General features: G+C 41.9%; 2 protein-coding genes and 1 non-coding gene across 4 annotated transcripts in view; 1 reads left to right on the top strand and 2 right to left on the bottom strand.

Annotated features, from left to right (window-relative positions):
• The window catches only part of M1AP (meiosis 1 associated protein), a 72,517-nt gene extending 62,947 nt beyond the window's left edge, over positions 1-9,570 (bottom strand). Inside the window, exon 1 of the mRNA XM_004612059.2 lies at positions 9,331-9,570. Within this exon, the coding sequence (XP_004612116.2) occupies positions 9,331-9,570 (240 nt within the window). The remainder of the gene's footprint in view (positions 1-9,330) is intronic.
• Positions 9,571-12,263: 2,693 nt separating this feature from the next.
• On the bottom strand, positions 12,264-12,397 carry LOC129400669 (small nucleolar RNA SNORA36 family). The gene has a single exon (XR_008627858.1). It is a non-coding gene; the product is annotated as a small nucleolar RNA SNORA36 family (small nucleolar RNA).
• An 8,540-nt stretch (positions 12,398-20,937) lies between these two features.
• The window catches only part of SEMA4F (ssemaphorin 4F), a 31,617-nt gene continuing 26,877 nt past the window's right edge, over positions 20,938-25,677 (top strand). The window contains exons 1-3 of one of the 2 annotated variants that reach the window (XM_004612003.2): positions 20,938-21,213; positions 24,266-24,417; positions 25,430-25,489. In XM_004612003.2, the coding sequence (XP_004612060.2) occupies positions 20,997-21,213; positions 24,266-24,417; positions 25,430-25,489 (429 nt within the window). In that variant the 5' untranslated portion in view covers positions 20,938-20,996. The remainder of the gene's footprint in view (positions 21,214-24,265; positions 24,418-25,429; positions 25,490-25,677) is intronic. The other variant, XM_055122606.1, reaches the window with a different exon arrangement.

Genomic DNA, 25,677 nt, shown 5'->3' on the forward strand with positions numbered 1-25,677 from the left:
TTTTCTCTCTTTTTTCCCCCTGAAATACAGAAATAAGTGTGGTCAATGAGGACCATAATATAGTAGCTAGGGCTGGATCGAGAGTCCAGCCGGGAAGGCATTTGCCTTGCATGTGGCTGACCTGGGCTCGATTTTCAGCAACTCATATGGTCCCCTGAGCACCTCCAGGAATGATTCCTGAGTGCAGAGCCAGGAGTAACCCCTGAGCATTGCCAGGTGTGACCCCAGAAACAAACAAACAAACAAACAAACAAACAAACAAACAAACAAAATTAGTAGCTACGCTGCATAAAAGATTGTGGAGCAACAAGAATGAACATAGCTCCTTACAGAAGGAGTTGCCACACCATCCCTAGATTGTCTAAATTTACTTGAAAGGAATAAACTTCTATCTTATTTATGTTACTTTTATTCTGAGATTTTTATTTCTCACGGCCAATTGTTATTTCACTGACTCAATGCTATTTAAAAGATCTCTAGTAATGGGATGCTTGAGTAGTGTTTTTTGAGGAACTAATAACAAAAGGGTGTTTCTAATAACCTACTTTAAAATAATCAAGATTATACTTTTATGCATTTAGATTTCCTAAAATTAGGACGTAATTATTTATGAAAATAAGACACCAAGTGCATTTTAATTTTGCAAATGAAAACAAAATACCTAGCTTGTCTGCTGCAGTTAAAATTTAAAAAAGAAACAGAATGATTTTCTTATGTCTCTTCCAAGAGAAAACAATAACATTTAGGTAAAGGAAATTATCTAATAAAATAGAAAGTACTGTCTATTTGAGTACCGGAAAATTTTGCCCAATGAAGTGGTTTTGGAAATATTGAAATTAAGCCATCTTTCTTACAATAATTGAGTAATAAGACCAATTCTGCTTAGGAACTCTACTGGTTGACAAGTAAAATCAAATGACCAAGGTAGAAGACTACAGTACTTCCAGATTACAGGGAATCATGCACCCAGTTCATCTGAAAGATTGCAGCCTTTGAAACATGCTCTACAGGAAGCAGGGCAAAATATAGCTATACTTTATGGCTCTTGAAAATGGAATCTGATCTCTCAGGAATTCTCTTCTAATCATCTTGATCTGGAAGTGGATTAAAAATGCAAGCTTTGCACAAATATTAATTGCTTAGGATCTGAAGAGCTCATATAATTTGGCCAAGAAACAATTTCTTTTTTTTTTTTTAAATTTATTTATTTTTAATTAGAGAATCACCGTGAGGGTACAGTTACAGATTTATACACTTTTGTGCTTATACTTCCCTCATACAAAGTTTGGAACCCATCCCTTCACCAGTGCCCATTCTCCACCACCCGTAAACCCAGTGTCCCTCCCACCCTTGGCCAAGAAACAATTTCTTTATCTCAAAGGTTGATGATAGATTGATGAATGTTGGAGAAAGTCTTGTATTGTTCATAACTCTTTTCATGAGGTACCTCAACAGCATTCCAACCAGCAACAAAGTAAGTAGTGTAGAACTGAGTACAAAATCAGTAAGGTTGTGGATCTATGGGGAGCTGTTAGCTAAAGATGATGAGAATGAGTGGTAGGAAAATGAGATGTGGTACTGAAGTTGGGTTCTGCAATTACCAGCAATTTATAGCCTGAGCAGCTAAATTCCTAGTTTTTCCTCCCTCCCCTCCTTCTCTGGAATGAGAAGTTAGGGATTTCCATTGTGGAAGATTCAAATGTGCTCTGGGAAGTCTCTAAGTTGAAATGTGGAACCTATAATCACTTCTCCATCTAAAATCAGCTGTAATTTTTACTTTTTAGTTATAATCTATTTTACCACAAACTCAAGTTTTCTGCCTTAGATCATCTGAGTGGGTAACAAGGTGCAGACTGAAATATCTGATCAATTTGTTAAGTTTTGTGCAAGGATTGGAATAAATGTGTAAGAACTGATAAATTCTATTTCTTGTTTTTATTTTTGTTTGTTTGTTTTGGGGCCACATCTAGAGTTGTGTGGAGTTTACTCCTGGTTTTGCACTAAAGAATTACTCCTGGCAGGGCTCAAACCTGTCAGATATGTAAAAGGTAAATGCTCTACTACTGTACTATCAATTTGGCCCTATTTCTGTTTTTTATATTGATTAGTTATAGAGATTTGTCTATACTCTAAAGGGGGTTTTATCTCTGAACTTAGTACCAGTATATTCTTGTTCAAGGCAATTTAAAACAACTCAGACTGCTGTCACATTGAAAGTTAGATTTAAAAATTAGAATATCTATCAGTAAAATTATTTTTTGGGGCCCCACCTAGCTGTGCTCAAGGGCTCTGCGTTCAGGGCTCTGAGTTCAGTGCTCTGTGTTCAGTGCTCAGGGATAACTCCTGGCAGTGATTAAAGGATCAAATGGGGTGCTTCTTCATTGTACTATCTCTATGTTCCTCCCACTCCTATAGATTCTTTTTTTTGAAGTAAAACAGATTTTATTTGGAGGTTTGAAGGGGAGGAGAGAGAGAGAGTAACTCACTCAAGTGAGAGTGTGGGTTTCCCCAAAGACGGAGAAGCCTCCTGTAGATTCTTATATGTAGTGTTTCATCATCATTATTATTTTCTAGATATATTACATTTTTTTTTGTCTTTGGGCCACATTCAGTGATACTCAAGGGTTACTACTCCTGGTTCTGCACTGAGGAATTACTCCTGGCAGTGCTCAGGAAACCATATGTGATGCTGGGGATTGAAATCTGGTTGGCTGCATGAAAGAGAAATACCCTACCTGCTGTACTATCACTCTGCCCCGGGTCAATCTTTTTGATCTCCATTTTCTCCACTTATTTCTAGTTCAATGTAGTATATTTTGAGAATTTTGACTAAGCTTTTGGTATTTTTTATAATTAACTTTTATTTTGGGGGGGTCACAAATGGCGATGCACAGGGGTTACTCCTGGCTCTGCACTCAGGAAATACTCCTGGCGGTGCTCAGGGGCCATATGCGATGCTGGGAATCGAACCTGGGTCAACTGCATGCAAGGCAAACGCCCTACCCTCTGTGCTATCGCTCCAGCCCCTATAATTAACTTTTGAGAATACTTCACAAAAAAGCCAGCAGGGTGGAGGGTTCATGTCATATATAATTCTATTTCTTTTAAAATATTGATATTGGGGCTGGAGAGACAGTATAGGAGTTAAAGCACTGGTCTTGCATGTTGCTGGCTCCACTGCAACCTTTTATATAGACTAGCTTGAATACCTGGTACCACACATAGTCCTCTGAGCACCATCAGGGGTCACTCCTGAGCACAGGATCAGAGTAACTCCTCAGCACACCTAATGTTCCCTTCCACAGCCCTCCTGGAGTGCATGTTTTGCATACCAGAGGCCCAGAGTTGATTCCCAGAGCTGCATGGTCTTCTGAGTACTGAGCTGGAAGTAGCCCCAGATCATCAGCTGTGACCAAAACTAAAACCAAACCAAACTAAAACAAACCCCAAAGTGTTTATATTATGTTTGTTGGTACTCAAAACTGACCTAATATATAAAGACCTAATTACACTTGACCGTAGATTATAGAAACAAGAACAGGGAAGGAACGAAATTAAAGGGAGAAAGCAAGAAGAGGTGGACAGGAGGTAACGGGGGCAGGGGTTGGTGGCAGGGGACAGAGACCTTGGACACATTGGTGGTGTAGAGGAGTGATACAAATATATATCTAAACCACAGAGCCAACACCATAAGCAAGAGGCCCAAACTACAATAACCACACTTAAAATTGTTCCTGCGAAGAAGGCAGTTTGGTGGGCAGGAGGGAATCTGAGGACATTAGTGAAGGGAAGTGGACACTGGTGGTGGGACTGGTGTTGGAACATTATATTTCTGAAACTACTATGAATAATTTTGTAAATCATGGTGGATTAATAAAACAAAAAATTTGGCGTATTTTCAATATTCCTCTCAACAAGTCTTTGTATTGAATATCATCCACATGGTCTTGTTAATTTTCTATTCTTTTCTGCTTTATATTCCTTGTGTTAAAATCATTCTTAGTCCCCTTTAGCACTTTTTCAAAACTTCAACTTCAACTTTACCTAATATTAATATCATGCTCTTCTTTTTGGGATCCTTCCTAGAAATACTCAGGAGACTTTGGATCATTCCCTGTTGTGCTGAAGTCACCAGGGCCATACCTAATGGAATTGGTGGGGGGAAGGGCAGTGGGAAGATGGACTATGCATTGCTGTGGAACAAATTCATGTTCATGGTAAAAAAAATCCAACCATATTTGGGGCCAGGGAAAATGCATAGTGGGTAAGGTGCTTGCCTTGTACACAGCCAATCTAGGTTCCATTCTGTTAACCCATATGGTCCCCCAAGCCTGTCAGGAGTTATCCTTGAGTGCAGAACCAGGAGTAAGCTGAGCGCCACCAGTTGTGGCCCAAGAGCTCAAACCCTTTGCACTATCTCCCTGGCTTTCATCCTCTTTTTTGGGGGGGAAGTGGAAGGAGAGTGGGGAATAGCATATACATTTGCCTAGTTTACCTTTTACAACTTTTTTTCAAGACATTCCTTTTGAACTTCATTTTGAAAGTCTTTTGAACACAGATTTTCTTCATCTGAAGTAAAATATTCATGTTTGAAAGTATTTTAATAGTTGAACTTTGTACACTTCTATTTATTCAATATGATAGATGATTGCTTTTAGCTATATTATTTTAAAGATAAATTGTTTTCTTAGTTCCTAAAAATTCACTATACAATGTAATCATTGTTCTCTCTATTTTCATTGTCATAATTAAAATGGCTTGTAATGGTATTTACTCTTTGGCGGCAGTTGGGCCAGATCCAGAGGTGCTCAGGGGCTATTCCTGGATCATTGTGCCCAGGAATCACTTCCAGTGGAGCTTGGGGAACCATGTGGTGCCAGGGATGGAACTGAGGTTGGCTGCCTACAAATCAGGTGCCTTACCCTTGTACTATCTCTCTGAGCCTGAGTGTTTATCTTTAAAATCCATGTTTATATAATTCCATTATATCTTTAGCAGTATCCATTAATGGCAAACATCTCCACAATGAATAATGAAAACATTTATATATGTCCTTCCTTTACTCTTCCCCTCCATCCCTTGCAGAATTCAATTATAGTTCATTTTATTAACTTTATTGAAGTTTACCTTTACCCTGTTTAATGTAATATTGCTCATATCCACCAATTTAAAATGATTCCTCATCAGCTATTGAGGATGAGGAAATAAATGCTTTGGCCAAAATAGAGCACTGATGGCCCTAATCTACTATGAGATTTAAATTATATAACTTACTTGTATGAATTCAGTAACTTTCTTCTTACGAAAAAAGTAAAAGAATTAGTAATATCTTCAGAGAAGTAAGAATTTTTCTCAAACTATGTTTTGAGAGATGAATTATTTTGGTCAGATTTATTAAGGGCACTATAGATAAAAAGGGAATCCTAATATTTTAATTATCAATCCTCTATTATGATTATTTATAAAAACTCAGGATTATTTGATTATACTTAGAAATTAAATATGAGGAGATACATTGAGATGCTTATCTTAGGCAAGATTTCTTATAATTTTTCTTTATTTGTATTATGAGCTAATTGTAATACTTATATAGGTCAGAGGCAATGGATTTAAGATAACGTTTTTCCTCAAGCAATGACTAAATTTCTTATATAATAGGTAACAGTATTATTGCAGTGATTTTCTTGAGTTTTTAACCAGGGTTGATCTTACTGTTCTTTTGAAAAGAAAAACCTTTTCTAAGTTAGAGTGTCTTTTAGTCTAGAATTGTCTGTGATTCCAAGTGGAGTGATCAAAAGATCAAAGAATTCACAGGGCTAAATATGTTAAGAAGTAGCAGAGGCTAGTAATATAGTCAGAGGGGGAAATCGTTTTACCTTTGAACATAAGCTCACCTCTCCAAAAGTCTCCTACTCTGAATCTCTATAAATTTCCCTTTGAGATCACTTTAAAAAAATTATAAGATTCAGTGAAAAGCAGTGAAAATTGTGGAAAGGTTCCATGTACAATTAAACCAGTTTTTTCCAATGTTTATATCTGAAACTATTTGTCTTAAAACCAAGAAGCTGACCTTGGTAACAATGTATGAATAGAGTTCTATGTCATGTTATTATTATTATATTTGTAGATTAATGTAACCAACATTAATGTAACCAACAGTCTTAACCAACATATAGAATTATTCTATTATACTCCCTGGGGCTACTACTCCTTTATAGTAACTTCAACTCCTACCACCAATAACTTTGGCAGCCACTAATTGTTATTCTTTTCTCTACCATTTCATCATTTTGAAAATTCCTTTTTTTGATTTTTGAGCCAAATCCAGCTGTCCTGATTCTGTACTTAGGGACGATTACTGGCAGAGATTGGGGGACCATATGTGGTATAGAGGAATAAATATGGATTGGCTGCATGCAAGTCAAGTGCCTTTTTCTGGTACAATCTATCCAGCCCTGATGTTGTCATTTTGAGAATATTATATAAGTAGAACCATTGTGCATGACTATATGAGGTTACCTTTTCTCCACTCAGTATAATGTTTTTGCAACCTACTCAAGTTGCTGTGTTTGACAATATGATAATCCTTTAATTGCTATTAGCGTTCTGTGGTTTGGCTATACCAGTTTAATCCTATTCCACTGAAGAACATCTAAGTTGTCTCAAATACAGGCTGTTATAAATAAAACTTGTTAATATTTTGAGTGTTGGTATAGATGCAAATTTTGACTTATGTGGGGTAAATTTCCGTAAGTGCAATTTCTGTGTCATATGGTAAGCATATATTTAGGTTTTAAAGAAAGTCACAAACTATTTCTAGAATGTCTATGATGATTCACATTTCTAGTAGCAATGACTTAGAGAAACAATTTCTCTGCATCCTTGCCAGCATTTGGTATTATTACTACTTTTTATCTTAGATGTCATAAAAGATGTGCCGAGTTACCTTTAAATCATAGTCTTGATTGACATTTCCCTAAGAATTGACATTTTTCCATGCATTTACTTGCTATCTATATATTCTCTTCAGGGATTCCTCTTCATGTGCCTTGTCTTCTTAATGCTACAATTTTTATTTATTTTGTTTGGTTTTTTTTTCTTTTTGGGTCACACCCAGCAATGCTTAGGGGTTACTCCTGGCTCTGCACTCAAGAATTACCCCTGAAGGTGCTCGGGGACCATATGGGGTGCTGGGAATCAAACCCGGGTCGGCCATGTGCAAGGCAAACACCCTACCCGCTGTGCTATTGCTCCAGCCCCTATGCTACAATTTTTAGACTTTCTCATATGTTTTATATTTGAACCCTTTATTACATGTGCTTTGAAAATATATCTTTTCCATATGAAACCTTAAAAAATCCCCTTGTCAGGGTCTTTTTCAGAAAAAAAGTTTAAAATTTTGTTGAAGCCCTGCTTATCATTTTATCTCATGGATTTTGGTGTTATGTCTAAGAATTCTTCACCTAATTCTGGTTCTGGTCCTGAAGATTTCCCCCTATAATTTCTTCTAAAAAGTTTTTGATTGGGGGGAGCATTCCTAGCAATGCTTAGAACTTATTCCTGGCAGTGCTCCAGGGGCCATATGGAATACTGGGGATCAAAACCAGGGGGATCATGTGCAAGGCAAGTGCCTTACCCACAGTACTATCTCTCCAACCCCACTTCTAAAAGTTGTAGTTAAATATATTGTGAATTTTGAAATAACTTTTGAGTAAGGTGAGAAGTTGAGATTAACACTTTTTTTTTTAAAAAAAGGGTTCTACTCACCACTTGTTGAGCTATCATTCCTGTATTGAACTACTTTTGCATCTTATAGAAAATTAGTTCAACAGACTTCTTTGAATTTACTTTTGTATTATCCATCATATTCCTTTGTGTTATATGCCTATTCTTCCATCAAAACTACATAACATCAATTACTATAACTATAGAATAAGAGGAATAATTCCTTCTAATTTATTATTATTTCCCTCCCAGCCCCCCCCCAAAAGTGTAGGCCTAGAGAGATAGTTTGAGCATATGTTCTGCACACAGGATGCCTAGGTCTCATCCCAGACACTAGCCAACAATAGCCCTTGAGCACCAAAACAAAAAGCAAACAACATTGTTTTAGCCATTCCTGTTTATTTGCCTTTCCATATAAATTATAGAATAAACTCATCTTCTTTGAGAAAAATCTTGCTAGGATTTTTAGTAATAATTGCATTAAATCTATATAGCAGATGGAAGAAAACTATTTACCATGTTAAGCCTTCTAAATAATAGACATGATATAGCTTTCCATTTATTTAATTTTCTTTGATTTATCTCAGAATTTTGTAGTCTTCAGGGTGTTTTATTATATTGATACCTAAGAATCTAACTTTACTGAACTTATTATTTTTCTTTTTTTGATTTTTGGGTCACACCTAGCGATGCACAGGGAGTTACTCCTGGCAGTGCTCGGGGGACCATCTGGGATGCTGGAAATCAAACCCGGGTTGGTTGTGTGAAGGGCAAATGCCCTACCCGCTGTACTACTGCTTCAGCCCCTTGACTTAATGGAAATGTAGTTTTCAGTTTCACCTGTTTATTGCTAATGTATAGAAAAACAAATGATCTGTGTATACTGATCCTGTATCTCATAATCTTGTTGACTAACTTGTTAGTTGTGTGATGTTAGATTACTTGGAATTTCCCCCATTTTATATATACATATTTTATACATACATACTTATTAGTTTATTGGTGTAAATATCTTACCTTCTTGAATAAACTATAGAAAATTCAAGGTAAGTCTATTTACTTACCTGTGTTTAGAATATAATTATTTTGAATATTTCATCTTTATACATTAACAACCATATCAGATGTTTTTTCAACTAGCAAACATAATTTAGGAAACTCAACATAATCTCTATTTTTTCATAATTTACATTATGACTCAATTATGACTCAATAACTTAATTTCAATCATTTCATTAAGATAAGCGTGCAGGCAATAAATTCTCTTAATTTTCACACAGATGATAATATCTTATTCTATTCCTTAAGGATATATAAATATGTATTTACATATATGCACATATATATATATTTATTTGGTTCTTGAGCCACACCTATTTGTACTCTGGGGCTATTCCTGACTAAGTGTTTGGAGATTGGTCCTGGCAGTGCTTAGGGGACTGCACAGTGTTGGGGACTTAACTTAGGTCTCCCATGTACAAAGCATGTACTTAGTTTTTTTTAGCTATCTCTTCAATCCCTCTTAAGGATATATTAACAGTAAGTAAGATCTCTGCTCTAGAAATCTCATAGCTGCTCCCAGGATAAGTGAACAAATATACTCACCACAAAGGGCAGGATGCATTCATGCTGGTTTTGTACCAGGTATAAGCTGAAGAGAGACATGCGACTGGGTCCCATCAAGTTGCAAGCTAGAGAAAAAAAGTTCTGCAGAGCCTCACAGAGGTTGGAACAGATATCAGCCCAGGATGGTAGGGTGATATGGATAATGAGAATCCTTGGAGGTTGCTGGTGAATCTGCATAGCAATAGAGGGCTCTTTACCAGTAGTTCGCCCAGGATACATGGCAGCCAGACCAGAGGTAGAACTGCACCTGGAAGGTAGAGAAGAGAAATCACTGGCTTTTGTAAGGCTGAATTATACCATCTGTTGAAGCAGTGACCATAAGTATAAGGGACTAATTACAGAAAGGAATTGAACTGAATACTAATTTAAGCTTGTCTACGCTATTAAGTGCGACCAGTTTTCAAGGGATCTAGATATTTGCTTGTACTATAAGACAGCATGCTTAGAGAGGAGGCTTGGTGGGTCTAATTAAAAAGTTACACAAAAGCCATACTTCAGTCTTATAGTAAGTTATCTTTTCTAATAAACTTTGCTTTTTCTGGGTTGTTGTTTGGGGGTCACACCTGGTAATGCTCAGGGTTTATTCCTGGCTCTGCACTCAGGAATTACTCTTGACCATGTTTAGGGGACCATATAGGACGCTGGGGATCAAACCAGGTTTGTCTATAAGTGCCCTACTTGCTGTACTATCTCTCCGGCCCCTAAATATTGCTATTTTATTGACATTTCGGTACTGTATTATAGTTTGTTTCTAAAACTGTACCTTCTGCTATATTATGAGGCTTTGATGGGTGGAGAATTTTTAATCAACTCTATAAGTGCTTAGAGTTAGTTAATTTGACAAAAAAATTTTTTTTTCTTTTTGGGTCACACCCAGCGATGCTCGGGGGTTACTCTTGGCTTTGCACTCAGGAATTATTCCTGGCAGTGCTTGGGGGACCATATGGGATGCTGGGGATCGAACCCGGGTTGGCCGCGAGAAAAGGCAAACACCCTACCCGCCGTGCTATCGCTCCGGCCCCAACAAGAGAAATTTTTTTAAAAAAGAAAGAAAGAAAAAAAAAAGAAAATATAACTATGTTTTCCTCCTGACTATCCATCACTTATAAATTTATACTTTCTTTAAGCATAAAACTTTTAACCTTAACCATACTACAGGCTATTCTTCACGGCAAAAATTTCCCTGAAATATATTAAATATACCATTCCCTCCAGTGAAATTGCTCATGCTTTTTTCTCTGCTCCTGATACCCTCCTTTACTGGTTACTTACATTTATCCCCAGGGTTCAGATTAGCAGAGAAGAGTGAATAAAACATAAAACTATTATTGGAAATGAGAAGAGGACAGCATTATTAAATGATCAGACATAGAAAGGGGTATACAAGGATATCCCTTTGTGTCAATATGTTCGAGAAGTTCCCCTCAAAACTAAATAACAAAGAAAAATTAAAAACCATAACATTGGGGCCAGAGTGATAGTATGGTGGGTAGGGCATTTGCCTTGCATGCAGTCAACCTGAGTTCGATCCCTGACATCCCATATGGTCCCCTGAGCACTGCCAACAATAATTCCTGAATGCAGAGCCAGGAGTAATCCCTGAGTACTGCTGGGTGTGACCCCCTTAATCTTCCCCAAACCCAGAAAATAAAATCACAACATTGTACAGATTTTGAAAAAAAAAATAATTTGCCCTCTGGAGAGTACAAAGGGTAGGGTGCTTGTCTTACATGTGGCTAACCTGGATTCAATCCCCAGCACCCCATATGGTCCCCTGAGCCCCATGAGGAGTCATCCCTGAGTGCAGAGCCAGAAGTACCGAGAACCCCTGGTTGTGGCCCCGAAACAAAACAAACAAAAAAAGAAACCCAATTAATTTGTCATGTAATACATTTTTAGAGTTAACTACATGGCTAGACAATTCCAATTAATTTTCATCAGACACTCAATGCCAATAACTGAAAACTTAATTTATATATTTATCATCTATTTATGTGATTATTTATGCGGAGTTAACATTGGTTTATATCATTGTATGCACATTTCAGGAGTGCTTTTTCAGGTCTCTTTAAAAGTGAGTTGTCGGGGGGATGGAACGATAGCAGAGTGGGTAGGGCGTTTGCCTTTCATGCAGCTGACCCGGGTTCCATTCCCAGCATCCCATATGGTCCCCCGAGCACTGCTAGGAGTGATTCCCAAGTGCATGAGCCAGGAGTAACCCCTGTGCAACGCAGGGTGTGACCCCCCCAAAAAAGAAGAAAGAGGACTTTAAGGGCTGGAGCAATAGCACAGCGTGTAGGGCTTTTGCCTTTTATGCCCTGACCTGGGTTCCCAGCATCCCATATGGTCCCCTGAGCGCCGCCAGGGGTGATTCCTGAGAGCAGAGCCAGGAGAAACCCCTGTGCATCGCCGGGTGTGACCCAAAAAGCAAAAAAAAAAAGTGAGTTGTCAGTGGCTGGAGCAATAACACAGCAGGTAGGGCGTTTGTCTTGCATGGGTTTGATTGCCAGCATCTTATATGGTCCCTCGAGCACCGGCAGGGGTAATTCCTGAGTGCAGAGCCAGGACTAACCCCTGTGCATCACCGGGTATGACCCCAAAAAAGAAAAAGAAGTGAGTTGTCACACCATGCCCATTATTAAAATGCTGTAACTCTCCATCACGGTCTATTAGATCCCCTCCACTCCTGTGTGTCCCCTACATCCTCCACAGAACTCTAGTGCTATGGTCTGAATTCAAGAAAACTGGAAGTCTAAGCAAAGGAATTATGCAAGAAAAAGAAGTTCAAATTGGAAAGATATTAAAACTATAGTTTGTGGGTTACATGATAATATATCTGTAAAATACCCCAAACTCCATTAAAATCACCCAGCAAAGTGGTAGGCAATAAAAATCAATATGCAAAAACATTTTTTTGTAGGCTAGGAGGTATATAAATAGAGGAATACCTTCTACACAATCATCTCCTCCAGCTTGTGTCTTAATGTCCCAAAGTTAAATTATCAGAACAGGGAAGCAGCCCTGAACTAACCTCAATACTTCGGTAAAGAAAACCCATTTTAGGGGCTGGAGTGATAGCATAGCCGGTAGGGCATTTGCCTTGCAAGTGGCCAACCCGAGTTTGATTCCCAGCATCCCATATGATCCTCCGAGCACCGCCAGAAGTAATTTCTGAGTGCAGAGCCAGGAGTAACCCCTGAGCAATGTTGGGTGTGACCAAAAAAGAAAACACACACACACAACCCCATTTTAGATAATAGAAATATATATTTTTTAAGACTACAGGGAAAGAGGTTAAGGATGTAGCTCAGTAGTAGAGCACTTGCTTCGCATATGTGAGGCTCTAGGTTTTATCACTGGCACTATAATAAAACAAAAGTTTCTTTGATTTCCCGTGTATTCAATAGAGATATTGTAGTAATTTTTTAAAAAGTTTTAGAACTTAGAATCTTTAAACATTTTTAAAAATGACATGAGTATACATGTCAAAACAAATATGTTTCTCAAAAATGAATGTGTAGTTATTCCCCTTTAAACTTTTCTTTTTGTATAGCATGTTTATTAATATTAAAAAAATTTAGCACTATTTATATGCTGGGTATACCTAAACAAATGGATGAGTCACTACCCTGTTGAAAATAACCAGAAATCCCAAATCTAAATCAATGACTTACCAAGAAAACACCTATCATAAGTATCTTCTAAACTTACTTTAAAAGTAAATGCATGGGACCAAAGAGATGCTGAAAGTGAGGTGGACATAGAGATAGATTCATGAAGATAAACAGACATTCAGAGGCTTTATGTATTGAAGAGTGAATTTTTACTCTCCCTGTCCATTTTTCTTCAAATTTTGAACTTTTGCCTTTTTAGAGTATAGGCAATTCTCTATACTCTAATGGTTCTAATATATACATGGCTCTAATATATACACATCTCAGTTACTGATTTAGTAAATTGACACTATTTATCCAACAACACAGTTCAAATTTCAGTTGCTTTGGAATCCTGAGTAATTATGTAAAATAGAAATCACAGCTAGCTCTGTAGCCTGCAAATCACTTCATAAATACCAGATGCACATCACAATCTGTGAATAATTTTGTCACTTCTTTCAAAGTTTATCAGTGACTGGTTAATGTATATCCCTTATTTATTTTAAGCAAAACCCAGCAAAATGTGTAGTATTTTGCCCTTCCGTAATGATAAACATGTGACATTTTACAAAACAAGACAATCAGAAGAGGGAATTAGCTAACAGATAAAAGGTAGTAAAGAATGGACAAGTGATACTGCTGAAAGTGAAATTTGAGTAGAACATGAAAGGAATTATAAAAGAAAAAGCTGTAAGAATACTGACAATGACATAATTTGATAGACTCAAACAGCTAGACGAACTTAGGTAAGGTAAAACGTTTCAACATATCGAGTAAAGTTGACTGTGACATAAAATGACAGGAAAAAGTAGACTTAGCCAAAAAAAATCATAATTAAAGAAATTCCTGGCGATATTTTACAAAATTGAAAGCACAGATGCTAACCCAAATTTACAAGGGAGTATAACGATTTACTAAGACATTGAAAGGATAATTACTCAATCATTAAGTTAGGAAAAGACAAGCCAAGCACTGTGCAAAATACTCTCTAAGACACTTCAATTCTCAATGTTTATAATGTTTTTTTTTTTTTTTTGCTTTTTTTGGGTCACACCCAGCAATGCACAGGGGTTACTCCTGGCTTTGCACTGAGGAATTACTCCTGGCGGTGCTTGGAGGACCATATGGGATGCCTGAGATCGAACCCCGGTCGGCCGCGTGCAAGGCAAACGCCCTACCCGCTGTGCTATCGCTCCGGCCCCCATGTTTATAATGTTTTAAATAGACAAAAACTATTTTCATTTCTTTCCTTTTCAACTGTAAGAGATTTTAACCTCTTTACAATGTTGAGAAGTCAGAATGTTTCTTCCATCATTTTTGATTAGTTTCAGCTTACACACTTGCATGAAATTCCAAGACTGTATTTTAGTTTGGAGTGTTCTTATTTTTGGAGGGAGGTATACCAGGCTGTACTCAGGGCGTACTACTTGACTTTGTGCTCAGGGATCACTCCTGACAGTGCCCAGGGGACTTTATGTAGTGTCCGTGGTCAAAAGAGGGGTCTGCCATTTGCAAGGAAAGTCCCTTACCCTGGACCATCTCTATGCCCACCCCCACCCTGTATTTTTTTTTTTTTTTGCTTTTTGGGTCACACCTGGCGATGCACAGGGGTTACTCCTGGCTCTGCACTCAGGAATTACTCCTGGCAGTGCTCAGGGGACAATATGGGTTGCTGGGAATCGAACCCGGGTCGGCCACGTGCAAGGCAAACGCCCTACCCGCTGTGCTATTGCTCCAGCCCCTCCCACCCTGTATTTTAAATAAAGGACTGTATTTTAAATAAAGAGGCAAGACTCTTTCTAATATCCTCAAATATGATCAATTAATGCGACTTGATTTGCCTGGACATAATACCATACAGGAGCTGACATTTTCTCACCCTACACGCTCCACTTCGTGTGCACCATTGTTTTAGGGCACACCTCCTGGTAATCCAGGCTAGGTAGGGAAGGAGGGGTCACCACCAGCAATACTCTATGGTCATCTGTAGGTCAGGGGCCCACCTTGTTTCCTTCCGTGCCCACCGCCAACCCTCCGCCCCGCCCCCCACCCTACAGACTGGTCCCCTAGTCAAAGTGGTCCTCCCGTTTCCACAACTTTCACCTGCGGCCCTAGGAATATGCTGGAGACGCTGGGGGTTGGAGGGGAATATGGCCCTCTGGTCCAGGGTCCACGCAGGTCACAGGGACAGACACAGGCAACGCTCGGGTCCCGACACTCACCACTTGAACCACGAACAGCCACTCACACCGTTCTCCCCACCCCCCCACCCCGGCTCTGGGTGAGGAGAAAGCCGAGGCCGGCCCCGAAGCGCCCCACGCGCCTCCTGACCTGCCCCCGGCCTCGCCGTCCCCGCCTTCCCCGTGCCCTTCGAGCCCACAAACACCCCGAGCCGGTCCTGGGCGTTCTTTTCCAGAACCTTCTCCTCCCGCCTCAGGCCTCACAAAGTGCATCTGACGGGTAGACAGTCGAATATTTCCGGTTTTTTGTTTTGCCTTTTTGGGTCACTCAGCGATGCTCAGGGGTTACCCCTGGCTCTGCACTCAGGAATCACTCCTGGGGGACCGGAGGGGGTCGCCGGGGACCGAGCCCGGGTCGGCCGCGTGCAAGGAAACGCCCTCCACGCAATACTATCGCCCCGTTTTTTTGTTTGTTTGTTTGTTTTTTGTCAAATATTTTCTTTCTTTCTCTTTTTTTTTTCTTTTTTGTCAGTCGAGTATTTTCGAGTTCGCCGTCGCCCCCCAGGGTCGCGCGCCCCAGCAGGCCGCCTGCGCGAGGCTGAGGGGACGCCGCACCTGCCTGAGGCGGCCCCGCGCTCGCCGAAAGCCCACCCTTCTGGGCGCTGCCTGCTGCAGGGGGCTGTTCCCTGTCTTCCCGCTAGGCCCCCGGCCTTTTCTGGGGACCCAGGAGTGGCGAAGCGGGAAGGACGCCCCCTTCTTCTGGAAGGAGGCGCAGAGACAGGCAGGGACCGTCGGCTCTCCGCTCGCGCGCCTGCGCGACCCACAGCGCCCCCTGCAGGCTGCGGGCGGCGGTTCGGGGTGGGGGCGTGGCGGAGTGGGCGTGGCGTGGAGGGGCGTGGCGGGGCGGAGTGGGCGGGGCGGGAAGGGCAGGGCTCCTTAGGAAGAATTATGTGACCTTTCCTCGTTAGTTACATTCATTAGGGAACATTCGTTGGTGACTGTCTCGAAGTGAGAACCTCATGCCATGAATTGAATGGGAGTACAAATGAGTATAGTGGTCTGCAACCAGCGTTTAATAAGAGAAACAGCACTATACTAGCATAATAAAGACAAAAATGAAAAGTAAAGCGCATACTAAAGTATTATAGCACTCGGTCAAAAAACAATAAACTATAACACAACCGAAAACACCCGGATTTCACTCCTGATCTAAAGTGAAGCAGAATCTAAGTATGATTTTGCAGAAAGCTTTTTTCACTATTATGAACCTGTGCCCTGGCACCGGGGAAATAGCGCAGGAGTCAGAGACTAAGCAGTTTGAATCTACGGACCATGTTTTAAGGCCCTTCCCCCACCTCCCCATTAGCAAAATGCCCAGCAGCCTATATGCACTGTAGCCCTATACTGAATGAATAAATTAGAGCTTGCACTTTAGAGAAAGATTTGCTTTAATGGCAAGTGAAAGATTTGGAGGCAGGGCTTTTATTTATTTATTTTTTTAATCTGAGAAAGAAAATAGAATTAGGGAGCCAGAGCTAGTACAGTGGGTAGGACACTAGCTCCTATGTCCTATGCTAGACAATGTAGGTGTCTAGCAATGATAAAGTCCTAAACTATGAAAATAATTGGGGTAGGTGGAGAGAGTGGACAGGAGTGATAGCACAGCAGGTAGGGCATTTGCCTTGCACGTGGCCGACCCAGGTTCAATTCCTCTGTCCCTCTCGGAGAGCCTGGCAAGCTACTGAGAGTAACTTGCCTGCACGGCAGAGCCTGGCAAGCTACCCATGCCAAAAACAGTAACAACAAGTCTCACAATGGAGACGTTACTGGTGCCCACTCGAGCAAATCGATGAACAACAGGACGACAGTGTGACAGTGCTACAGGTGGAGAGAGTATAGCAGGTAAGATGCTTGCCTTTCATATGGCCAATATGGGTTTGATCTTTGGCTTCCCATGATCTTTGGGTTTGATCTTTGGCTTCTTATGGTCCTTGGAGCACCCACAGGAATGATTTCTGTGTGCAGAGCTAGAAGCAACTCCTAAGCATCTATGGGTATGGCCCAAAAATCAAAGAAAAAATAATAATGGGAAGATTTAAGTTAGTTTTGAGGCAGAAGGTCATCAGTATACTGTCATTGCTTAAATATGGAGGTGGATGCCACTCTTCAAGATGGTCCCTTGAAATTCTCCTTATACTTCCCACAGTGCATCAGGGTTGGCCTATGTGACCAACAGAATATGGCAAAAGTCATTAAATGTTATTGCTTTGACGAAAGCTGCTCCATTTTGTGAAATTCTGGTAGTCCCATGGAAGGGTCCATGTGGAAAGGAACTTAAACTTATCAGCTAGCATTAATTTTTCAGGCATGTGCATAACTCATCCTAGACATCCTGGAAAGTAGATCCTGCAGCACTAATCAAGCTCTCAGGTGACTGCAATCCCATTTGGTACTCCACTGTGAAAATTCTGTCTTCCCTTCATCATTGTTGTGATGACTGGGGTGGCCCATACTTACACACATGCCAGCTTGTGATGCTCACACATTTCTTCTTTTTTTAAAATTATTTCATTTTTATAAAGTTGTTCACAATAATTCATTACATTTAATATTCAAACACCAATCCCACCACCATTGCACCTTCCCACCACCATATTTCAAATGTTTTCATCTTAAAACCCCAAACTGTGCCCCTCAAAGCAGAATCAAAACAATTAATTTCATATTGCTTGCTATGAACAATATGCTAAAATGGTCCAATAAGGTTTCCTTAGAGGAAAGTGTGTGAAGATTGTTGTATTTCATCCTGGACCCATTAAACCCTTGTGTAAGAGATTATTAATATGTTACTTAACCCCTATCAAATGTTGGGTGCTACTCTTGGTACATCAGTGGTGTAGAGTATGAGAGTAGCGTGACTGCAAATGAGGCTGCATGCTCTAGAAATTCTAAAATTTAGAATATGATTATATAGCAGATTCACTCATTGTTGAGGCCATTGATAGGATTATATGATGCCAGGGGCAGTTTGTGGGTGTGACTGCCAACCTACTACTAAACTTGGGAGATAGGAGGAGGAGGCTCATTCCCACTCTGAGTGAGGTTGGAGATTTCAGTCACAGGTCCCACATACCTGGGGTTTTCTGCAGATATATCATGAATGAGGCTCAGCTCACCCTGTGGAGAGCGGCCATGAGCATGGCGGTGATTGAGTTCTAGAGGTTTTCAGCTGCCTAGGCTCTGTTGGGGTGGGGAGGGAAACTCATCTGGCCCCCTCTGAGTTGCCCCCAGTTAAGACAGCCTGGCGTGGGGTCTGGAGGTATCTCTGTGGCATGCTGTTCTATGTTGCTCTCCTCTAGGAGCTTTATTTCTGAGTCTCACTCACACATTTCTATTTGTGCTGATCACCAGGGGTTACACAAGCTACGCTCATCAAGATTTGCTCTCCTTTGATTGTGGTGCTTGTGCATACGCTTGTCAGGGGTCACGCTCTTAGTTGAGGCACACAAGTTATGGTTTTGTTGCTCACCAGTGGTCACATTAGTACTCACAGATGTGCTTGCTAGGGGTCACATTTCCTGGCCATAATGCTTGCATACCCTTGACCAGAGAGATAGTACAGTGTGTAAAGCACTTGCCTTGAATGAGGCTGAACTGGGTTCAATCCCTGGCATCCCATGTGGTTCCCCAAGCGTTGTAAGGAGTGATTACTGAACGCAGAGCCAGGAGTAACCTGAGCATCACTGGGTGCTGCCCCAAAATTAACAAAACAAAACAAAATATGGTGCTGGCACATCTTTAATTTTAGATTTGGTGCTTGATGAGGGTTGCACCATATTTACATACAGTACAGTCAAAAATTCCTTGTAGAATTGGAGGATGGCAGACAGTAGAGCTTCTAGATGGTGCTCAAAACACGTAGACATACAGGACTTGAATTCATGACCATATATTTGCAAGATAGGTGCTTCTTTTTTCTTTTTGGGTCACACCCAGTGATGCACAGGGATTAACTCCTGGCTCTGCACTCAGGAATAATTCCTGGCAGTGCTCGGGGGACCATGTGGGATGCAGGGAATCGAAACCAGGTCAGCCGCATGCAAGGCAAGCATCCTACCCAATGTGCTATTGCTCCAGTCCCATGAGATAGGTGCTTTAAGCCACTGTGTCACTCCTTGGCTGCTTCTATTTAGTATCTTAAAGATGGCACATAAGAAACTGGAAGCCAGGCCAACTAGCTAGTTATTGAATTAATTGAATTCTTAAAACAGGGAGACTGTGGGAAATAATGAATATTTATTGTGCCAATAAATTATAATGTTAATGTGTGTGTTACATGGTCTAGATAAAAATATAATGGGGAATAAAGAGGAGAAAGAAGGACTGGAAGTCGGAGGACTAAATGTTTGATGAAGCAGAGGCTGAGATATGTGATAATGAGTTACTATCACATATCCCTGCATTGGTCTTATGAAAAGACCAATGTGAAAATCCAAGTGGATATATCTAGAAGCATTCTTGTGCCGACTTTGTGGAACAATCTAGTGGAGGAAATATGGAGAACTCATTGCAAATGTCATTTCTGCATGATTCTAGTGAATATAAAAACAAAAAGACTGCATTAATAAGCATTAATAAGATACCTGAACTTACTCTCAGTACTTAAAAATAACCTGGATGTAACTATGTTCCACCCTGCCATTTATTTGAATCTTTGACTCTTTGGGTCAAGAGTTTAGGAGACCATGTTGTTTCTGAGCTTGAAATTAGCCTCCTGCTTGAAAAACATGTGTTCTAGCCCTTCAAGCCATCTCGCTGGATCCTTGAACTGTTTTGAACCTAAATTTGATGTCAACAAGGGCATGAATGGTGAAGCTCCAAGAAAGACAATTGACACAAAACCATCTTTTGCTGTAAGCCACCGTGACCATTACCCTCTTAGCAATCCATATCAGAGCAGCCAGCTCTGAGAGTGAGAGAACATCTTTAGATGCTCAGGGCTCTATACCTAAGGATGCTGAAACACCAGACTTCTCTTCCCACCCCTCTCTGACTCCTGACTCTGAGGACTCAGTCCACCTCCTGGTCTTTGACCCCTTGACCAGCTACTAGGGCTAGCTCTGTGTGTGTGTGTGTGTGTGTGTGTGTGTGTGTATGCACGCACACACGAATCTGATGCTTGTTAAATGTTCAGCTATTATTAGTAGTGCCCATATATCTTGTGGGCTGTGAGCACTGTGGTTAGTAATGGTATTCTAATATAACACACATTGTGGAAAGACATATTTTCAGTCTTGTGTTTCACAAGGACTACCATAATAGTACCACTTAAGAAAAGGAATGACTTCATAATATCATTATCTGTTTGCAGTTATTTGTTTACACCTTTACCTTATTACACTGAGCTCCCCAAAGACATGCACCATACCTTTGTGTATACTACTAATTTTTTGTTTATTTTGAGTTATGCCTGGCACATAGAGAACCTTTATTAAATACTTGTGAAAATAATCACTCTGAGAATCATTTCCCTGCATATATTCTCTGTTAGTATAAACACTGGCATTAGGGGCACCTCCTGAAGATCCTGGATTGACTCCCTCCCTCCATCCCTCCTATAACCTGTCTAGCCCCGCCTTTAACTGGGTTGGGCCTCTCTTCCATTAGCTCCGCCTCCACTCCACACCGATTGGCTGGAGGAGGAAAATCAGCTCAGTCATTGGTCTCTTCTCAATCCCGGGTGGAGCCAGGTTGCCCTGGGCTCGACCGCTGCAGGCCGAACCTGTCCGAAGAGATCCGAGAAGGAGCGATGCCCACGGCGTCGTGCCCCAGAGCTGAGGCGACTGGACGAGCCCCACCCCGCGGCCAGGCCGAGCCAGCGATGAGGACTTCTGCCGAGCGGCCACGCCCGGGTCCTGGGCCGCCTCCAGTGTTGCCCTTCCCGCTGCTGCTGCTGGCGGTGCTGAGCGGCCCGGTGTCCGGCCGCGTCCCGGGCTCGGTGCCCAGGATCTCGCTCTCTATCTCGGGTAAGGCGCGGGCATCCTCGCCCCATCCCTTCCCAGCGCGATCAGGTCCCTCCCGCAGTGCCCACACCCATTTGCCTTTCGCGGCCCCTCAGCGACTGCGCCGCATCCCGAACCGCCCACGACCCCAGATCTCAGCGGGCTGCAGGGGGCTGCTCCACCGCACCCCCCAGGTCCGGCTCGCCCCCCTTGCCGCGCCCAGGTGGTTCCCGCGGCTCCGTGTGCTCAGAACCGTGGGAGAGGGAAGCCCCGTGTCATCTGACGGAATCTGGAACCGAGGCCCTGGGAGGGCACTGGGACCGCCCCAAGTCATTCATTTCGAAGTTCCCACCTATTCCTCTACTCCCCCCCCCCCCCCCCCCCGCACACTTGTGTCCACCACGCCAATTTGACCAGCCCGTTCTGCTTCAAACCCACCTGTCTTTTCATTCGACTCAACCCCTCCTTCTGATGCTGGGCGCAGCACTTCATTCTCTCACCACCCTTCTCTCGGCGCTCTGCAAGTCTTTTGCCCTGTTCATACCTCTATGCATTTTGAGGGGCAAGGGGGCCTCACGGGCAGCTCAGGGACTCCCTTAATTTTCTTAAATCACTTCCCAGTCCTTTTACATCTCTGATGACAACTCTTGCTCCCCTTTATTTCATTCACCCATTCACCACCCTCTGTGACCCCCCTAAGTTCCCCAACCTCCCCCTGTTCAACCCCCACATTGAATGTTGAGAAACTATTCAATGCATTGGTTTAAAATGTTGTTGAAATGATTTTTTGTTTTAATCTTCAGAAGGAAAAAAGGGAAGAGGGTAATATGGTCCTTTTAAAAGATATAGAAGAGGCCAGGAGGAAGCCATGAAGTTAACTGTGGTCATGATGGGTCATGCGGGTGTGAAAGGGAGCATTAACCCTTTGACCTGTCAACCATGGGTCAAAGAGTTGAGGCCTGGTTGATGGTTGGAGAGACAGCACTGCCAGGAGTAAGCTCTGGGCACTCCCTGGTGTGCTACTCCCCTCCCCCCCTGCCAAACTAAAGCAAAATGAAAAAAGTGGTCATTGGAATGATTCACACTTTTAAAAACTTCCGCTAAGGTGGTAGGACCTTGTTTCATTCCAGTGGGTACTTTGCACCGATAGAATCGGTGAGGCCAAGAGTACAGCTGGTTGACAAAAACTGTGACTGGGTAGTAGTAATTTAGATTTCATCTTTAGACCAGTATTGTGAAGAGATGCTGTGGATCCAGAAGACCAAGTTGTGGTTGAGCATAAAGTCTAAGGCGTTAGTGTTGGGGCAGTAGCCACAGAACAGAGTTGAGGTTGGCAGGTTGGGTTGCTGTCCTAGACTCCAGAGAGGTCTAGATGGCAAGGTAAAATGGAACTGGAGCTAGTAGTGGAGGTTGGGTGAGCCAGGGCTTATTCAAAGCACGAGAGAGTGGGAGGGCTGTAACAGTCATGAGTATGCTTGTAGGAGGATGGGTGGGTGGTACTCCATATGAACACATCTAGGAATGCGTGGCTGTGGCCATTCTGTCAATTGGAGAGGAACTGAACAGATAAAGCTGGTAGAACAGAGTTACATTAGTGCAGGCATAGGAACTCCAGAGTGGAGAAGGTAACATTCACGCTATCTTACTTGCTACTAGTGCTGAATGCTGATATGAAACTTCTGTTACACTAAAATGGAGGAAAGAATAAAGGAGTCATTTGTGAAATCTGCTATATGTGTCAGGGCCTCCCATATTCCTCTTCCTTCCATGTTCAAGCCTTGAAATATTTCCTTTTTTTCCAGTAATTCTGCATGGTGGAGTTTACAGATGCGATAAGTGATATCTGTAGAGGGCAAGTAACTTATTCAAGATCATTTTGCTGGTGAGCAAAGGAGTCACCTTTAAATTCGGGTTGATACATTTCCAGACGTTTACTCTTCTTGTCTACCAATCTCTCTGATTTTCTGAGTGGAAAGGGAGTGATCAAGAAGGATATGTGAGAGATGGTGTCTTAATATGTTGTTGAAAGGAATGAAGCATTTGGATCTGACCAAATAGCTCAAAGGGTTGATGCCTTGTAGGTATGAGGCCCTAAGTTTGATCCCTGTCACTCATGTCCTCCCAATCACTGGTAACCTCTAAGCACTGCTGGTCTGAACATCACCATATTGTTGGGTCCAAGCACTGAACCATTAGATCTGGTGGGGAATGTCTCAGGGAGAAGATCCATGGCCTCTGCGTATTGCTGGGGCGGCTCTATCCCTGGAATGAAAGGAATAAAACAATGCCATTCTTAGTCAAGTTTCTATTATATAGTGATTAAAAATAGAAAAGGACACACATGTCCCTTCTATAGGTATTTTCAAATTGTGTATTAAGTTGCTATGAATAGAAATCACAAACTTAATATTTATGCTATAATTTTATTTTTTAATTTTATTTTTATTTATTTTTTTTTTTGGCTTTTTGGGTCACACCCGGCGATGCACAGGGGTTACTCCTGGCTCTGCACTCAGGAATTACTCCTGGCGGTGCTCAGGGGACCATATGGGATGCTGGGATTTGAACCCGGGTCAGCCGCGTGCAAGGCAAACGCCCTCCCCGCTGTGCTATCGCTCCAGCCCCTATGCTATAATTTTAATATAATGTTCTATTTTTATAGAAAAAGCATACTTCACTAAATTGTGTGCTGGGTGTTCTGACCTCATCAGTTATCTAACTGTGATGAAGTTAGAGGTTTGGTCTTTCAAGGTTCTTGAAAGGCTTTTTCTCCTGAAGTCTGCTAGACAAATCCTTGGAAAAGGATTGTAAAGATAATCCTAAGGGCCAAGCTCATTATTTGCATGACGAGGGCACAGATTTGATCCCTGTCATTATAGACTCCCTGTGCATGGTCAGAAGTGACCCATGATGCTAATCTGGGAGTAGCCCAGGAACATTGTAGACTGTGCCCCTTGCCCCCAAAAACTTGGAAGAAAGCAGAATTGATCCCTTTCACTATGACTTTGTGGATCCAATCCTATGAAGCAATCAATGGCTGACATCACTCTCCCCTCTCAACTTCTTTTCCTGCCAGAGGCTGACTCCTATCTCACTCGGTTCTCCGTGCCCCAGAGATACAATTACTTTGTTCTCCTTGTGGATCCTGCTTCCCACACACTTTATGTCGGCGCCCGGGACACCATCTTCGCCTTATCTTTGCCCTTATCAGGGGCACGACCCCGCAGGGTGAGAGTTGAGAGGCGGGGAGGACCTTGGTCCCAAGAGCATGCAACTAGATCTGTGATTTTATGAAGTGTGGCTAGGGTGGGTGGTGATGGTGTTCATAAAAACTAAGATGTAATGGTGGTTTACTAAGCAGAGTGTTGATGAGGGGGAGAGCATTTTGGTGTTGCGACTGAGGGGGATGGAAGGGCCAGGGTGACTCCATAGGATAGAGAGGAGGCCTCAATAAATAGGGTTCAAATTGTTGTGGACAAAGGAATCATTAGAATTCATTATGCTTTGACCACACCTAAGAAAGAAATATGGTCCATCAGTGTATGCTGATACAGAGTATGTCCTAGTAGGGGTTACCCCACTTCAGGTTCCTGGTGCCACATCTAGTTATCCCTGAGCCCTGTCAGGGGTCACTGCTGAGCACAGCCAGGAATAGCCCATGAACACCGCTGAGTGTGACCCCCAAACCAAAAATCAAAACAAAACAAAAATCCCCCAAAGTAAGATAAAAAAAAACCAAGTGTGTACTGAAGCCAAAGAGGTAGTACAGGGGTTAAGACATTTGCCTTGCACGCAGTTTGGTCCCTGGCACTACACACTACACATCAAGCACTGTCAGGAGTGACTCCTGTATACAGAGTAAGCCCTGAGCACTGCCAGCTGTGGCCCTCAAACAAAAAACCAAACAAGTAAATACAACCCCCAAGGCCCCAACCCCTCCCCTCAAAAAAAAAAAACTCCCAAAATCTCACACATAAAACAAAGAAAAGCGCATCCTTAAAGAAAACTTTCTCAAAGTGATATTACTTCTCTATGTAATAGTTACATTGTTTCATTAAAAATAATGCTGGTTGTGATTTCACAATTGATTTCTTTACTTATTAATGAGCAGAGATCTCCAGTTTGGAAAACAATACTAACAGGGTAGTGGGTGTCAGATTGATGGAACTGTCTCAGCACCTGAACTTGGGAGAAGTTTGGGGTAGAATCTGGGGAAAACAGTAACTCCTTCTTTTCTCAGATTGACTGGAAGGTGCCTGATGCCCACAGACAGAACTGCCGGAAGAAAGGCAAGAAGGAGGTAGGTACTAATCTGGACCCTGGCCTACGTTCATTGTTTTGGGTTTAGCCCTGGCTCTGTCCCCCAGTGCTCCTATCCCAATGGCCTCAGGCAAGAACTCCTGTCAACTTTGTTCCCAGAACTGCACCTAATTGTCCCGACACTGCTTCCTTCCTTTGTAACCTGCTGCTTCTGATTCTCTCTAACCA

The sequence above is a fragment of the Sorex araneus genome, chromosome X (assembly GCF_027595985.1).
Source record: "Sorex araneus isolate mSorAra2 chromosome X, mSorAra2.pri, whole genome shotgun sequence".
Lineage (NCBI taxonomy): Eukaryota > Metazoa > Chordata > Mammalia > Eulipotyphla > Soricidae > Sorex > Sorex araneus.